General features: G+C 47.1%; 1 protein-coding gene and 1 long non-coding RNA gene across 6 annotated transcripts in view; one reads left to right on the top strand and one right to left on the bottom strand.

Annotated features, from left to right (window-relative positions):
- Nucleotides 1-4,421: 4,421 nt before the first annotated feature.
- Nucleotides 4,422-5,340, bottom strand: LOC121499858. Its single transcript, XR_005990251.1, has 2 exons — nucleotides 5,151-5,340; nucleotides 4,422-4,975 (listed from the first exon to the last, which is right to left on the bottom strand). It is a non-coding gene; the product is annotated as an uncharacterized LOC121499858 (long non-coding RNA).
- Nucleotides 4,975-17,901, top strand: part of CARMIL1 (capping protein regulator and myosin 1 linker 1) — a 318,108-nt gene continuing 305,181 nt past the window's right edge. For 3 of the 5 annotated variants that reach the window (XM_041771073.1, XM_041771071.1, XM_041771070.1), the window contains exons 1-2: nucleotides 4,975-5,239; nucleotides 10,947-11,044. In XM_041771073.1, coding sequence (XP_041627007.1) covers nucleotides 5,176-5,239; nucleotides 10,947-11,044 — 162 coding nt within the window. In that variant the 5' untranslated portion in view covers nucleotides 4,975-5,175. Of the gene's footprint in view, nucleotides 5,240-5,556; nucleotides 6,546-10,946; nucleotides 11,045-17,901 lie in introns of those variants that run through there. The other 2 variants (XM_041771074.1, XM_041771072.1) reach the window with 1 other exon arrangement.

Genomic DNA, 17,901 nt, shown 5'->3' with positions numbered 1-17,901 from the left:
ATAGCAAATGTCTGAGCTTCCGGGTCTTGGGGTAATTTGTTACACAGCAATAGATAACTTATACAGTCTCCTTTACAGCTTTTCTTTTTCTGGTGGCCTGTAAGTCTTCAGAATTTTATTCAAGCTCTTTCCTCCTCACTTTCCACACTCTCATTCACTTCCTGAGAGGCATTCCCTCTTTGATACCCATGTACCTCCCATTGGCATCTAATCGAATAAGCTAGATTTTCTTACAGAATTCTATGACTTGAAACATCATACATTGATAAATCTTGAGTCTACATGCCAGACCTTCTCCTGAACTTCACACTTCTGTATCCAGCCACCTACCTAATGGTTGTCTGCCCTTGGATGTCTCATGGGCGCCTCAAACTCGTCTGATCAAATCTGAACCCTTCATCTTGATTTACCACATGTACTTTCCTCAGTGCTTGCTTTTCTAGGCAGTGACAGCCATCTCCTGCCTACTCAGCACCCTAGAATCCGTGGCTTCATCTCCTCTCCCATTCTCTCCCCCTGCCACTGCTCTCAGATCTGATTATCCTTCTGCCATCACCTTGGCTCAGGCTACTATTGTTTTTTGTTGGTTTTCTTCCCCCCTCATTTATTGCAAGTCTCCTAACTTCTCTCTCTGCTAGTAGTCTTGCCTAGCTTTCTGTCTTTTCTATTATTCCAAGCAGGTAATCCTTCTAAAAAAGAAAATCTGATTGTGGTGCTGCCTTACTTAAAATCTCTCAAAAACTCCCCCTTTGCTCTTTGGATAAATCCAAACTCATTTGGTAGTTCTAAAGTTTTGCAGGACCTTCCATTCCCTCTCCATCTCCACTGATTAAAACTCAATTTATTTCAGTTTCCCCAGGTTTTATCTTGTTTTCTGTCCTGTACACATTTTTACTCCCACCTCCCCACCCTCCATTCTCCACCTCAGCACTTGAAGTAATGATCTATTTCTCTCTCTCTCTATCTCTCTTTCTATCTCTGTCGACTGCTTCATAAGGGTTCCATGAAACATCTGCATAATTCACCATTATATCCTCTGGCAAATAGTCAGTGCTCAAATCATATTTGTTGAGTGAATTTATAAAGGCACCTCTTCCCCATGTAGCACTCTCTCTCCCTCCACCTCTATGAGTTTCTGCAGCATTCATCATTTGTCACCTAAAATGTTTTGCATTTACTTATATGATTTTCTAAAAGTATTCAATTTGGCTAGATTCAAGGGATTCACACCTACCCTGTGGCTGGCACTTGAATAATTTTAGGGCAAACGAAGATCACCTTAATCTTCCTCCTAGAGAGGAAGCATCTTGTGGGCAGGTGGGGCCAAGCCCTGGCTATCTGAAGACTTCCCATGGACCACAGACCAAGAACCTGGGAAAGTGGCATAGTAAAATGCTTGGCTTGCAAATCTCAAGCTCTAGATTCAATCTTTGGCACTTACAAACTCTATGAATTTGGATAAGTCACTCCACAAATAGGAACTTATTTCCTCATTATGATAAAGATATAGGAATTATAATTTCTTACCTGTCAGAGGTCATCAGTTGTTAGATGCACCATTGATTCCAGAGCAGATCTTGTAGTTGTGTTGGGTGTGGGGGGTGAAAAGCATGATGTTAATTCCCTCTGCCAGTTATAAAATGCATTCTGATTTCATTAATATTAACATGAGCAAAAGTGCTTCTTTGAATTGAGGCCATATGATGTCTATGGGAGTGTTCAGGTGTTCTGAATACAGAAAGCCATTGTGTAACTGTGAGATCTGATTATGGCACACTCACATAGATAGTTTCCAAATTAAGAGCTGAGTTGACCTTTTCCTTCTTGCTCAGTCTTACCTGTGAAGGATTTGTTCTTCTTCTTATTATTTTTTTAATTTTTATTTATTTATGATAGTCACAGAGAGAGAGAGAGAGGCAGAGACACAGGCGGAGGAAGAAGCAGGCTCCATGCACCGGGATCCTGACGTGGGATTCGATCCCGGGTCTCCAGGATCACGCCCTGGGCCAAAGGCAGGCGCCAAACCGCTGCGCCACCCAGGGATCCCTGTTCTTATTATTATTGAAAATTTCAAACATATGTGAAAGAACAATGAGTTCCCATGTACCCACTATCTAGCTGCAACAAAAATCAATAAGAGCACTCGTTTCATCTTTATTCCTATGATTTCCCAACATAATACCATTTGTAAATACTTTAAAGGAATATTTTTTAATAGCTATTTACCTCGCACTGTCTTCTAATCAGAGATACAATAATTTTTTTCTGGAGGCATTTGCAAGCTTAGTGTTGCATCGTATATTTTTCCAGAAAGGTTTACATTAACCCTGTTGAGAAACATACACCTTAAGAAAGCCTCTCACCAATGGTAGTTGCTAAGATTGGGAAATGGAAATTTTGTTGGCTCCCATGTAGCTGAATACCTTCCAGTTTTAAAACCCTGGTTCTCAATGTAGTATGCAAGATCAGAAACTGACTTGAGTAAGCTTATGGTTTTTGTTTTTGATAACTTGATGATATTTGTTTATTTTTTTATTGGAGTTTGATTTGCCAACATATAGTATAACACCCTGTGCTCATCCGGTCAAGTTCCCCCCTCAGTGCCCGCCACCCAGTCACCCCATCCCCCCACTCTCCTCCCCTCCCACTACCCCTTAGCTTGATGATTTCTTTTTTGTTTTGTCTCTATGGGTTTAATCATTATATGATATGGTTCCAACGATAGTGTGTTAGATCATTACAGACATTAGTATTTTTGGCAGATTTAAAAAAAAATTTTTTTTTATTTATTTATGATAGTCACAGAGAGAGCGAGAGGCAGAGACATAGGCAGACGGAGAAGCAGGCTCCATGCACGGGGAGCCCGACGTGGGATTCGACCCCGGGTCTCCAGGATCGCACCCTGGGCCAAAGGCAGGCGCTAAACCGCTGCGCCACCCAGGGATCCCTTTTTGGCAGATTTTTAAATTCAGAGTGTACTTTCTCACCAGAATGCACTACAAAATATACTATATGGATATGAATGTATGCCTATGAACTAAAAATATGCCTATATATAATTTTCTAAAATAATTTTGTTGCTCCACATATATTACATTTGCAACTGTGTTCAGGCGCAGTAGGGATTCTCTGAAAAATCAATTTCTCTTTCTTTCTAATAGATTTTAGGTTCTCAGGGCTGTTGGTAATGCTCAAACATGGCTATATATAAATATTTACTTAGATGAGGCTATAGTTCATTTATAGTAACAGTCAGTTTCATTTAGTGGTTTAATTGCTCTCTTAAGACGGTACAGGCAGGGATGGCTCTAAGATTTTGGAAGTTAAAGAGCAGTCTTGCTGAGAAAAAGTTTGCAGCATTGGAGGGGTGGGTAGATTTTGTCAATAAGTAGGTACTTCAGAATTCGAAACACATTCTCTCAGCTTGCACATGACTGTACTGTGCAGGGGGACATTTACTGCTGGCTGGGTTATGCAGCATTATAAACAGGGCTCCTTGGAATTCTCCCTTTGCTACTCTGAAACTTACACCCAAGAAGTAAATGATCTTCAAAATCAGCCAGTCCTTTTGGAGTATGGAGATAGGAGATTCATTTGAATCCATGCTTTTCAAAGATGTGGGAGCCAATCAAGGGTCTTCTGCAGTGAGAAAAATGGATTCTTTTATCGAAATCCCAGTTTCCTTTACAAGATGCCAGGGAGCACTGAGTTACAGGACTGCCATACAGCCTTTCCTTTATTCTTTCCATCACCCTGGGCCACAGGAAAAAGAAAAATCTTTTGTCCTTATTTTCACAAGTTACTGCATGGTTTGGAAACTTCAAGGCTATTTCTCTCTCTTTTTAAAAAAATATTTTATTTATTTATTCACGAGAGATACAGAGGCAGAGACACAGGCAGAGGGAGAAGCAGGATTCATGCAGAGAGCCTGATGTGGGGACTTGATCCCAGGACTCCAGGATTACGCTGTAGGCTGTAGGTGGAAGGCAGGTGCTAAACCACCGAGCCACCTAGGGAACCCCTCAGGGCTATTTCTCAAACTCTATTGGTGTTTGCCAGAAAAATCCTCTTTATCGCACACACAGTTGAATGGAGGATAGTTTTGAGATGTTAATTTCCATTTATTGCATATAAAAGATATTTAAGGCATAGAGGAAATGTCTAATTTACAGCAGGTTCCGATTTTTGAGACAAACGTCAGGGAGCCTGAGGCCATAAGCTTTAAATCCAACCAGTTAAATGTTTATTGAACACGTATTTTGAACGAGTCTGTTGAGGAAGTTTAAAAGTCTGAGATAAAGTCCGGTCCTCAAGTCAACCAGTCTAGTTAGCTGGGCAGACAAACCCCGACTCAGGGGACAATGCAAGGTCAACAGTGAAACTATACAAGTACACCAGCAGTGAAAGAAGGCGCTGCGCGGTTCGCTTACAGAGTGTTTCAGGCAATATATTCTGGTGGTGTTCGAATACAGGGATCACAGGGCTGGAAAACCCCTGAAAATCTTCACAAAGAAGGTGTGCACTGGACTGGATTGAAAACACAGGTAAGCATCAGATAGCCTTAAAGGGATGGGGAAGGCAAGTAGTCTTGAGAGAGGTTGCAGGAGTGGGGAGTGGGAGAGGTTAGAGGGGTAGCAAGGACCACACTGGGCGGTGCCTTGATGGGAATGCCAGGTGGGGAGGCTGAAGATTTCTCTTGTGGATCCAAGGTCGACGGTAGGTTTAAAATCAGGGGATTCCCTTTCCTTCCTCCTTTCTTTCTGTCCGTTAAAAGCAGAACCTGATTCGGCCGAGACCTTCCCAGCTGCCAGGAAAGAGAGCCGCTGTCGGAGAGCTCACGAGTGCTCCTGGCCGCGGAGTTGTCCCTCTGGGGGTGGAGTCGGGGGAAGTCGAGGGATCCAGGCCAGGTAGGACCAGACCTATCAGCAGCCTTACTTGGGCTCCGGTGAACACTGCTCCGCTCTCCGACTAAGCCCTGGGGTGAAAGGAGACCCCCCCCCCCCCCCGAGTGAAAAGCTTTGGCGGAAGCGCGCTCGGCATTCCCAGGTCTGGCGTTTGCCCGGCGGCTGCAGGGCTCCCGCCAGCACAGGAAAAAAGTGTCCTCTCCCCATACGGTTAGCGTTTTCAGGTCTCGTCTAGCTCCTGCTCACCAGAGATAGAAAATTAATCACGCTGATGAGAAGACAGCCTGTCGCGGGCAGGGCCGAGAGAGGAAAGCGCGGAGAGGGGTCCCAGGCAGGTCCGGCTCCCGCGCAGACGCGTCCGCGGAATCTGCGCGCGTCCGCAGTGCCCGGGACGCGGGCTCCGTCGCCCCGGGGGGGGGGGGGGACGCGGGCTCCGTCGCCCCGGGGGGGGGGGGGACGCGGGCTCCGTCGCCCCGGGGGGGGGGGGACGCGGGCTCCGTCGCCCCGGGGGGGGGGGGGACGCGGGCTCCGTCGCCCCGGGGGGGGGGGGACGCGGGCTCCGTCGCCCCGGGGGGGGGGGGACGCGGGCTCCGTCGCCCCGGGGGGGGGGGGACGCGGGCTCCGTCGCCCCGGGGGGGGGGGGACGCGGGCTCCGTCGCCCCGGGGGGGGGGGGACGCGGGCTCCGTCGCCCCGGGGGGGGGGGGCGCGGGCTCCGTCGCCCCGGGGGGGGGGACGCGAGCAGGAAGCCCGCGCCCCCCCGGCTCGCCTCCCGCGCAGCCAGCAGATGGCTCCGGGCTCGCGCTCCCCCGCTCCCTCCTCGCTCCTTCCCCAGACGCAGGCCCCGGGCGGCCGGGGAGGGAGGCTGCGAGGAGGGCGCCCACCGCCCACCGCCCACCGCCCGCGCAGCCCCCTCCCGCGCCGGGTCCCAGGCCCGAGGCCTCCCGCGCCGAGGCCGGGCTCTCGCGAGGTGAGGCGGAGCGCAGGAGGAGGCGGAGGAGGAGGCGCAGGAGGAGCAGGAGCAGGAGCCGGAGCCGGAGGAGCGGGAGGGGGAGGGGAGGGAGGGAGGGGAGGGCCGGGGCTGCCCCCGCCCAACCCCAGCCCGGCTGCAGCGCGAGGAAACCCTGCCCCGCCGGCCCGCGCGCTCTCCCCGCCCTCCCCGCGCGCCTTCCGCCTTCACCTAGAGCCGTAGGTGCGCTGCGGGGCAGGGCTGGGCGGGAGCTGGCGGCGGCCGGGGCCGGGGCCGGGGCCGGAGCCGCAGCCGCAGCCGCAGCCGGAGCCGGAGCCGCAGCCGGAGCCGCAGCCCGGAATCCCGCGGGTCTCGCTTCGCCGCCGGGAACTGCGCGGAGGCGACATGTAGCGGCGGCCGCAGCCGCAGCCGCAGCGGACCCACCTCGTTTCGGCAACTCTTTTCCTTTTCTTTTTCTTTTTCTTTTTTTTTTGCACGGGCGGGGGACGCGGCAGAATCGTCTCCCCGCCCTCGCTTTCTTGCCTCCTCCCGTGCGCTACCTGCGTCTGCCTCTGAGAATCGAGGTTCCCGGGGGAGGGCGGGGGCCGTGAGTCGGAGCCGCAGCGGCCCTGCCCGCGCGCCTGCGGGGCCACCATGACCGAGGAGGGCTCCGAGGTCCCCGGGGAGCTGACAGGTAAGGGCGCGCGGCCGCCGGCTCGCCCGCGCCCCTCGCCCTTCCCCGCGCCCCTGCCCTCCTCCGCCTCCCGGCGGGTCCCGCGAAGTCGCGGCGCCCCTCAGGTCGCGGCTGTGCTGGGCGGGGCGCCGGCAACTTTGCTGGCGTCTCGCGGCCCGCGGAGCCGAGCCGGGGTGGGGGGCGGCGGGGGCCCGGGCCCGGGGCCGTACCGCGGCGGGCGGAGGAGGGGCCAGGCCGCCTCGGGCGTGGGAGTCCTGGAGGCCGGGAGCACCCGGACGGGCTGCCCCAAACTCGGGGGAGTCCGGAGAGGGCCGGCGGGGGCGGGGTGGGGGCGAGCGGACGGCGGGGGGTCTCCTGCACCTGCTCGGCCACCCCGGCCCCCGCCCCGGCCCCCGCCGGGTGGCCCTCGGGGTGCTCCTCCCGCACGGAGACTCCGCGGGGGGGGCTGGTCGGGAGGGCGGACCGAGCCCGGCGAGGCGTGGCTTGGCCCAGCCGGCCGGGAGCGCAGGGGTTACACGGGTGACGCACGCTTGGGCCGGGAGGCTGAGGGTTAATGGGACACGCTCCCTTCATGATCCTTAACCTACCCGTTCTCCCCATCCCGAATCTCGGGGACCCGGTGTGCGGTCCCCTATGCAAGGTGACCCGTTGTTGGACTCCCTTGAGGGTTTCTTTTTTTTTTTCTTTTTTCTTTTTTGGTGCGTGGGTGGGGGGGGGTTGGGCTGGATTTTGTGTCTTGGGGTTTAAACTTAATTACGTGGAGGGTTAAAATGGCAAAGCTAAAATGAGGTGGGGATGAGTGTTCTCAAAACCCAACGTTTCAGCGTGTGTGTGTGTGTGTGTGTGTGTGTGTGTAGCACGTTGTATTTTAACAAGGTATGTGTGTCTGCGCGCGTGTTTTGAGCCCTAGGGACCTGTATTCCTTACTGTACCATTCTTGGCACACTACACAGAAGGGTGCTGACAGAGGAAGCCCTGCTTGCCCATTGATTTGCCTTTGAGAAATTTGCCCGTTTCTCCTCTTAGCGGTAATACTTGGGAGGAGTCTGGGTGTGCTCTTCCAAAAGTGATTTAACTCAGCAGGTGACACTTGATGTGAAGAAGCTGTTGCTAGGTTTGTATGAAAGCATCTGCTTTTATTGAATTAAGAAATCCAAAACCCAAACTTCTCACCCAAATTTACAATGTGAAGTTTTCCCCCCCTTCCCCCACTCTGGCCTCTTTTCTCTCCCCAAACCTGTGGAGTCGGCTCCTGAGATAAAGCATCAGCTGCTTTTGCTGGAGTGAGTGGCCCATCCGGTTCTGGGAGGCTGAGATCTTCCCAGCGCGCCTACCCGGAAGAGGAAACTAATGCCCAGAGTCTCTGCAGATGTCTCCAGGAGTCCTGAGAAAGCTTAGGGGAGGGCTGGCTGCCCGGGCCAGGGGATCAGGGTAGGAAAAGAGGTGGGTAGATTTTTAAGTTAGTTGGCCTTGAGCCAGATGATGAAAAGTTTAGATAGTTACTTAGAATCAAGAGAGAAGGGAGGATGGGAGTTTGGTATCCGGTTTATGTGGATGGTTCTCAAATACTTTGATATGTTTTATTTATTTATTTTTTTTAAAATTTTTTTTTAACTTTTATTTATTTATGATAGTCACACAGAGAGAGAGAGAGAGAGGCAGAGACATAGGCAGAGGGAGAAGCAGGCTCCATGCACCGGGAGCCCGACGTGGGATTCGATCCCGGGGTCTCCAGGATCGCGCCCTGGGCCAAAGGCAGGAGCTAAACCGCTGCGCCACCCAAGGATTCCTGATATGTTTTATTTTATTTTATTTTTTTTTTCCTGATATGTTTTAAAAGTGAATTTAATCCTTATCTAGAAATGGAATTTGTGTGTTTACTGAGTCTAGCCCAGCTCACATATCTTTCAACCGAGTGACACACGCTTCTGTGACATGCCCAGTATGATTTTTTCTGGGCCTTTCAGTGGTCTAATTAGGAGGGAACATTCCTGCACCTGCTTTTTTTTTCTAATTTGAAGTGCTCACAGAGTTCTCCTCAGATTGATTCAAAGGCAACCAGGCGAAAGCCTCAGTGTACTTATTCCCTTAAGCTAATTCCTGAGAACGTTTATTTATTTTTTTCCTGAGGATGTTTAAAACATGTGTATCTCTCAGATAGTGAAAGAAACAGACTTTTTCTAAAAAAAAATTTAAACGCTAAGAAGAATGAGTAGACGGTCAGTCATATTACCTCTCTGAGATCGCCTCTTGTCACCTTTTGATAAATGACTTTCCAGTCCCTTTCCATGTGTATACATCCTTAAGTCTATTCCCCCCTCCAAAGATTTACTTATTTATTCTAGAGAGAGAGAAAGAGCACAAGCGGGAAGGGCAGAGAGAGAGGGAGAGAGAATCCCAAGTGGACTCCACACCCAGCAGGAAGCCTGACATGGGGCTGATTCCATCACCCGGAGATCACCACCGGAGCCGAAACCAAGAGTCAGGGAGCTCAACCCATGATGCCACCCAGGCCCCACTCTTAAGTCTATTTCTGATGGCTTCTTTCCCACATACCTATTTTAGGGGAAGGAGGAGTAGTCTTTATCTGTTTGGAGCTCTGATAAGATCGGGGGTGCAGAGAGACCTCCCAGCACAGTGAGGTCTGCTTTCCTGCCCACACATCCCACCTGTTGCTGGTCCCCCCATGAGCTGCATTTCTCTTGTTTCCATGCTCTTCCTTCTCCTTCTTCACTCTTCCCTAACTTGGCAGCTCTAAACTTTTGTGGTGGGTTTTCTAATAAGAATACTTGATTACCCCTTAATAAACATATTTACTTATTAAGCTATATACAAACTTCATTTAGCACGTATAACTTAAAACATAATCTGGATACCATTGCAGATATAAATAAAAATTCTATTTCCTTCTTGCACCTCAGTGGATTGTAGTGTACACTGCACTTTGGACCAGTGGTCTGTTTCCTACTCCTTCAAGATTCTGCTTAGGGGTCCCCTACTCCCTGAACCCTTCAGGAGTCTCCTTGTCCATGGTCTCACAGTGGTGAGTGCAGATTTGCCTAGAGGCATCCGTCTGTATCTTGTAGATTGTAAGCACCTCTGAAAGGCAGGAGCCATCTGGATCCCAGGACCTGATGGAACACTTGGAATCCCAGAGCTTATTCCTGTGTCCATGTATTTGTTGAATATAAGAGTAAGCCAACATGATTATAATATAGAATACAGAGCTTTGGGAGTAGAGAGGAGGTTGCTATATTTTGAAGTTGAACATAGCCAGAAGGAGAATGAGAAAAGGCATCCCAGGAAAGAGAGTAGGACATACAGAATCCTATTTTTTTAAGATTGTCACAGGGGTGTGGAAGATGGAGATGGTAGGGATGATTGGATTATTAAGTATGTGTGCTGAGAAGTTAAACTGAAAAAATGTGAAAGACCTTGAGTGGCATGCTGCAGGGTTGGGGTCTATTCCAACATGACAGCAACTTCTAGAGCAAGAGTGATGTGATCAGACCTGTGTTTTTTGGAGGGTCCCTTTGATGAGGGTGGGGTCAGAGGGCTGATAGGTGGGATGTCATGGACTTGTCTTGGGGAGAGATTCTGAGTCCTTGAATGCAGGGTCAAGCCCAGGGGTCGGGAGCTGTGTAGTAGGAGGTAGTTCTCAGAGAGCAGGTGACTGGCTTTCTATCTGATTTGGAAAACAAGATTCATCATCAGTGGCCAGAGGAGTAGGGAAGGAAATGAGTTTGATTTGGGACCCGTTCCATTTGGGATACTCACTGGAGTCATTCCTGCCACCATCCAAATTTTGAAGTGTCCCCTTCTTGATTCCTCTTTTCCTGTTGTCTTTGACCACTTTTTGGGGTGTTGTGCTGTGATGCTACATTGTCCAGTCTGCTTCTGGTTCTTTGCCATATTTCTTAACTATCACGTTAGGCAGTCCTAGAAAAATACTGACATTTCTATGCCCCTGTGATGAACACAGAGGCTGTTAGGGGCTAGAGGTAACCAGCCAGGGGACTTTATGAATTCCTGCTGTGCATACAGTCTGCACACAACACAGCACTCTGTGATGCTGCTTGACGTTACTTGTGCTTTTCCTTGGATGTGCATCCATTTGCCCAGCGAGATTATGTCACACCCTGCAAGAATTGGCTTCTGTCACATACTGGTGTATTTGCCTCCGCTTCTGAGCATACAATACAATACACCTAGTAGGTGTTCGTTAAATATGTGGTGACTGATCACTATCAGGCTTGTTACAGTGAGCTTAAAAAAAAAAAAAAAAAAAGACAATCCATAATAATAAAAACAACCAAAAATACTCCTTCAAATGTTCTCCCCTTCCTAATGCTTTTTTCTTAGTAATGAGAGAATGTAATGAAAACTATTTCCTTCTTTCAGAAAGCATAAAGGATGTTATTGGCAGAAAGATAAAAATTGCGGTGAAGAAGAAAGTAAAGTTGGAAGTTAAAGGAGACAAAGTTGAAAACAAAGTGCTGGTAAGTATTCTCGTTTCTGAAAAGGCTTGGAAGTGAAAGTGTTTTTCGCCTTCGTTGTTTTGATTGCTTAATTTCCATGCAACTCAAGTGCTGTGTTTCTTATTTTGCTTGAAAGTTCTGAGGCCATTTTGTCCTGGATTAACTGGAATATCTGCCCCCAGAAAGATAATGGTAGGATATTTACGCGTTCCAGATGGAAGTTTGAAACATTGTATTTTTAAAGATTGTCACAGTCACCCATGCTGAGATGATCTCCTACAGCCTGTTATCAAATTATTCAATTTGATGTGAAGTGGAGCTTCTTTATAGGTGTCTTTGTTGTGGCTGATTGTATGATTTCATTTGTGAGGACTTTGGGAGGAGTTTAAAAAATTCATCTCATGTTGATTTAACTATGTAACTGAATGTTCTCAGGTGTTATATCTGAGTCCATCTCAAGGGGAAGAAGACACCTGTCATGTCGTGGGGACATTTGGTGTTTTGAAGGAAGATGCCTGGTGGAGGCAGTACCTGCTAGTGCTGAGATTGGACTCAGGGTCCCCCCCAGCATGTGGGAGAGCTGTGGGGATCCAGGGATTGGACTGCATTGGGCACAGAGTTGGGGAGGGCATTGCCAGTGACTAGACTGCAGTTTTAGGGAGGTGTAATACCCTTTTTGGTATTATATTGGCTTCTAGGTTGAGGTTGTGGCAAACCTAGATTGAGCCTTAGGAGAATACATGTTGTGTGTGTTTTGTTGGAGACAATATTTTATTTATCTTTTTATCATTGGAAATTTTCAGACCTATGCAAAAGTAGAGATAGTATATTGAACCTGGTATGTGTTCATCCAGCTTCCACAGTTTTTCATGTTTTACCACTATTGTTGATCTCCTTACGGTTTTTTTTTGCCCCTTCTTGGAGTATTTTAAAATGAATCCCAAGTACCTGTCATTGAAAGAGAATTTTTTTTTTTAATTTTTATTTATTTATGATAGGCACACAGTGAGAGAGAGAGAGGCAGAGACACAGGCAGAGGGAGAAGCAGGCTCCATGCACCGGGAGCCCGACGTGGGATTCGATCCCGGATCTCCAGGATCGCGCCCTGGGCCAAAGGCAGGCGCCAAACCGCTGCGCCACCCAGGGATCCCTGAAAGAGAATTTTTAAAAAAGATTTCATTTTTTTTTTGAGAGAGAGAGAGCACAAGTGAGTGAGTGAGCATGGAGGGGAGAGGGGCAGAGAGAGAGGGAGAAGGACAAGGAGACTCCCTGTGGAGCAGGGAGCCCAATGTGGGACTCGATCCCAGAACCATGAGATCGTGGACCTGAGCTGAAGGCAGATGCATATCCAACTGAGCCACCCAGGCACCCTGAAAGATAATTTTTTTTTTTTTTAGAATATTTTTAATAGTCTGTTTCTTCAGTTGAATTTGCCACAGAATCTCAAGTGTCTCTCTGATAACATCTGTCTTGAGAATCTTTTAGAATATCTGGCTGCCTTTCCCTGTAGATGTGAGGATTATGCTGTTGATGGATGACTCTTCTTTCTCTGTGGTCTATGCATACACGTCAGGATGGCAGAGAAATTGAAGTGGGAAGACTTCATTGACGGGCCTTGCCCCTGCAACAAAGTGTGTTCCTGTAGCCTTCATAATTAGGGTTACCAGTAGCAGAAATGATGGGTGCCATCATTCTGATTTATTTTGCTTTAATAAAGAGTACATTTCTTTAGAGTATATTTTACTTAGTGTTATAGGATAGTGGTATTTTGGGGAGGTGGTAGTGGAGAGAGAAGACATTTTATTTCTGCCATTTTTTGTTTTATACATTTAAAGTAAATACGTACATGGATCCACCTTTCTATAACTGTTGTAGTAGTCAAGTAGTGTTTGCTACCTTAGTTTGACATGGTGCATGGTATTACTTGGTATGGATACTATTCATCATGCTAAGAATGAGGCCATGCCATGATTAAAATTTACAAACTGAAAATTACAAAGATGAATTTAAATGCTCAGTATAACAGAATTAGCACCATTTACAAATAGTTATGTTGAGAATTTAATGTTAAGGACCCTTCCAGACCCCCACCCCATGCTCATCTCAACGTAAGCTAGAGTCAAGGTTGTAACCAAATTGTCCCCATCTTTGAATTGTACCTGTAAGCATTTATCTCCCCAAATCTGGATCCTAAGTAGTTTCTGGTCGTTTGGCATAAACTTGTTTTGGCTGTTCCTTACATGCATGGACAGGAGTTATTAATCGAAATATTCAGAGTCTGACAATCTTTTTTTTTTTAAGATTTTATTTATTTATTCACAAGAGACACACATAGAGAGAGGCAGAGACACGGGCAGAGGGAGAAGCAGGCTCCATGCAGGGAGCCCGATGTGGGACTCGATCCCAGGACTCCAGGGTCACGCCCTGGGCCAAAGGCAGGCTCTAAACCGCTGAGCCACCCAGGGATCCCTGAGTCTGACAATCTTAATAGAAATATTCAAGTTGGAGCAAGATGGTCAATGACAAACTGACCTTTACATTGTTGATTTTGGAGTTTCTGAATTGAGAGAAATTCAATTACTTAAATGAAAACACTGGAGGGAAATCTCTTGATAATGTTCATTTCTGACTTTCTTTGGCTGTCCACTAACATTTGTAATAAATGAGTTGGTTTAATACCTTCAATATATCTTGTTTGAATTTTCTTTTCTCAGTGTCTTCCTCCTTATAAGGCTGCGAGTATGTGAGTATGCATGTTATACGTTACCTACTTCCCCTTTTTTAACAGTTGGAGACTTTATACTTTGTTGTTTATCTTTGGTAGAAGCTTTATCTTCATCTTCCTTCTTTTCATGGTCATAATAACTAATACTTATTGAACATTGACCAAGTGCTAGGCTCTCTGCTGAGCAATTGTGCATTAGCTTATTCAGTTCCACAGCAATCCCAGGATGTGGGCACTATTTATCTCTGTTCAGATTTGGTGAGGCTCACTAAGTTGCCTAAGGTCATTTAGCTAGTCATGACTCAGCTGGGGTTTGAACTCAGATCTGCCTCAGCATTATTTTTTATTTTTTAAAAATTGTATTTGAAACAGAGAGCGTGCATGTGCATGTCCGAGTCGGTGGAGAAGCAGAGGGAGAGGGAGAAGCTGACTTCCTGCTGAGCAGGAAGCCGGATATGGCGTTGATACCAGGACCCCCAGATCATGACCCGAGCCAAGGGCAGACCCTTAATTGACTGAGCCACCCAGGCACCCTAGCTTCACCATTATTACCAAAATAAAAAGAAAATAGCCTTTGGCTTGTTGTTCACACTTTCACCCAATGACCAGGAAGATTTGGACCTTAGAAGTATCAGGAATCCTTGTGTTTGTGTGGCTGATCGATTGTTTTATAGATAATTTCCTGACTTACTGAGCTCGTCCTGTGTGCCACACATGCAGTACCTACAAGACCTCATATATTCAGAGCTCACCCTATCATGGGGCAGGTAAACATGTGTGGGGACAGTGCTTTGAGCGGTGCCATGAGCAGGATGACCGAGGGCTGTCATAGCACATCACGGGGACCTCAGACTCAGGCTTGCATACCAGGGAAGAGTTCTTCTAGAAGGAAGGGAACCCTAAGCTGACTCTGGAGGCTGAGTAGGAGTCACTGAGGGAAGAGTAGAGATGTGTTCTGGGCAGAACAGGGGACGGAGTAATACCTGGAAGCCAGAGGGGATTACCTGTTAGAGAACCAGCTGAAGCAGGGCTGGAGCAGGTACAGAGTGGAGAACGGCCAGGCATAGAGTTAATGCCTTTTCTTGCAATCCAGATATCAGGTGAAACTGGGACTGGGTAAATAGGTCTCTTCTCACCACCTGTTTCTAATAACCTGTAGGTGAACTTTATCCTCCTGTCTCTAGGGAGGCAGTCACAGGCTCCGAGGTAGAGTACTAGGGCCTTGAAGTCACACCTGGAGCCACTGTATAACATTGTTGAGCCTTCATTCCTTTCTCTAATGAAACAGGTATTCTAACAGTATCTATTTGTAAATGATTGCTTTGAACGTGAGCTAGGATATGTTTTAATACTGCTTGGTGCAATGCCCAGCAGATGATAAACAGCACACAGGTGATAAGGCAAGAGGAACTGAGAGGTCCTGCATTGTTTTCTCCGTGGCACCGAGAATGCCATTTTTTTTTTTTTTTTTTTTAAGATTTAAGAGACACACAGAGAGAGGCAGAGACACAGGCAGAGGGAGAAGCAGGCTTCCTGTGGAGAGCCCAATGCGGGACTTGAGCCAAAGGCAGATTCTCAACCCCTGAGCAACCTAGGTGCCCCCAGAAAATGCCACTCCTGATGCCTGAGTATCCGCTGCCTTTATTAAGGGGTTGTGTTCAGGTCACCATAAGGCCAAGAACAATATTTATAGTTTATGTCACTTTTCAGCAGGATGGAGTGCAACTGAGCAGATCCCAAATTCCTCAGGTAGGCTTTGATCACATGAAATCAGAAATGCTAGGATATGCAGGGGAAGAGCATTCTGTGGGCACATATGTTTGGCAACCAGGCTGTTAAAGATAAACCAGTGTCTTCACTGCATGGCTTCGCAGAGCCACTAATACAACGATAGGCATTGTTGACTCCTGAGAATGAGCTGAAGCATGCCGTCTTTCTCAAACTTATTTGGCCAGAGAGCCTAATGACTGTAGGTTAGGAAACCAAGGTGGAGCAGGCCTGAGCTGGTGCCTCTTGGGACAAAGGGAAGATAGAACAGGCTGTCCATCCTTAGGAGTGCTCTCCTAACATACTGTCCTCAGGCCCCATACATTTTATGTATGTGGCGGGCAGGTCCACAGAAGGCCATGCACTGGCACGTGTCATCTGTTGCTGTAATACCTTTCTCTCTCTTTTTCTTGTCTGCAGGGCATGCCATTAGGAAGTGGTTCTGTCTGTCTTTGATTCATTCCATTTTCTGATTTGCTAGTTGAATGTTTACTCCATTTTTGCACTACCTGGACTCTTAAAAATGTGTCTTAATTTATGCATCTTTTTAATTAGATTTTTCATTTTTGGGTGATTGTAGATTTACCTGCAGTTGTAAGAAGTCATACAGAGAGATCCTTTGTACTCTTTACCCAGCTTCTCCTGTCTTGCAAAATTAGAGGCAATATCACATTCAGGATATTGCCATTGATCCTGGAATACTCAGAACAATTCCCCACCACAGTGAGCCCTCGTACTGCCTTTTGGAGCCAAACTAGTGTGCCTACTTCTCTGACCCCCCGCGAGCTGTTAATGTAGTCTTCGTTTTCTTTAATTTTGTTACTTCAAAAATGTTATGTAAATGTAATCACACACTATATGCCTTTGGGGATTTTTTTTTTTTTCTCACTTGGGATAATTCTCCAGACATTCCTCTAGGATGTGTGTAGCCGTCCTTCTGCCCCCTTCCCCCACCGGGGAATATTCCCTGGTATGGATGTCCACTCACCTGGTAATGAACCTGTGGGTGGTTTTTGTTTTGGGGTTATTAGGAATAAAAGTGAGATAGGTTACAGACTTCTGCCAGATAAATGCCAAGGGTTGCAATGGTACCTTTGATTTAGAATTGCCCGTTTAACATAGAAGTGGCTGTCTCCCTCCATAGTCCTTCCAGCAGTATGTGAGCAATCCAGTCTCTCCAGATCTTTGACAGCATTTGCTAGTGCCTGGACGTTTTCTTTCTTTTCTTTTTTTTGTGGGGGACAAATGGTTGAAAGAACAGTATTGTCAGGAAGAAGCAAGGTTGCCGGTGACCTCTTCCCACTCACACTTCTGGTGTTGTTGGCCTTGGGGAGAGGAATGTGGTTTCTTCTCTCCCAGGTAGTGGCTCTGAAACATGTGGAAGCTTCATCCCGGCCTCAGCTTCGTATTTTTCTGTTCCACTTTGATATTTGGATTGTGTCCTCTTTGCCAGACCTGCATTCTTCCACACCCGCCATCAAATGGACCAGAAGCAGGACTGCCTTTCTTACTAGACTGAGTAGGCGGGAGAAGTGCAAATGCGATGGGAACCACTTTGTTGTGTTCACCTCTTCTCTTTGAAACAGTTCATCCATTGTTCATTTATTTCCTTTTGAAGAGTTAACCCAGAATCTCTTTAATGTGTTTTTTTTTTTATTTGACTATTTATAATGTTTAAGCATCGTAATCCAGTTTGGTTGGAATAATTGTAAATTAACGTTACAAGCATTGAAAGGTTTAAGGATTGGGCAGCCCGGGTGGCTCAGAGGTTTAGCGCTGCCTTCAGCCCAGGGCGTGATCCTGGAGTCCTGGGATCGAGTCCCACGTCGGGCTCCCTGCATGGAGCCTGCTTCTCCCTCTACCTGTGTCTCTGCCTCTGTGTGTGTGTGTGTGTGTCTCTCATGAATAAATACGTAAATCTTAAAAAAAAAAAAAAAAAGTTTAAGGATCTTATTTTGGGTAATGTGTATCCAAAATATCTTGGTGGTGGTACTTTCATTAATTGAAAATATAAACTCTACTAATACCTGTTTATTTTAAAAATACATTCAAAGGGGGAATATCTCTTACCTAAAAGTTTTCTAAGTATCTAATCCATTTAGTTGTGAATTATTTTAAATCTCAGATATTCTCAAATATGGAAATAGTCTTCGAGACTAGGCCCTGTTTATTTTGTATGGCTAGCCTGCTTAACATTTTTCTGATGTCCCTGTCCCTGATGTCTGACTTGGTTCAGCAGCTCAGCCTGTGGCAGTCATTTCTCAGACAAATATCCGATCTGGAATTGGTGTTTTGCAGCTACTTCCAGGTACATCAGCCTTGGCCAATGGTGTTCAGCCCTTTTGTTTTGTTTTTTAAACCAGTATTACTTTTTATTTTTTTATTT

This window comes from Vulpes lagopus, chromosome 10, assembly GCF_018345385.1.
Source record: "Vulpes lagopus strain Blue_001 chromosome 10, ASM1834538v1, whole genome shotgun sequence".
NCBI lineage: Eukaryota > Metazoa > Chordata > Mammalia > Carnivora > Canidae > Vulpes > Vulpes lagopus.
The sequence above is the reverse complement of the archived record's forward strand: the minus strand, read 5'-3'. Positions and strand labels throughout refer to the sequence as shown.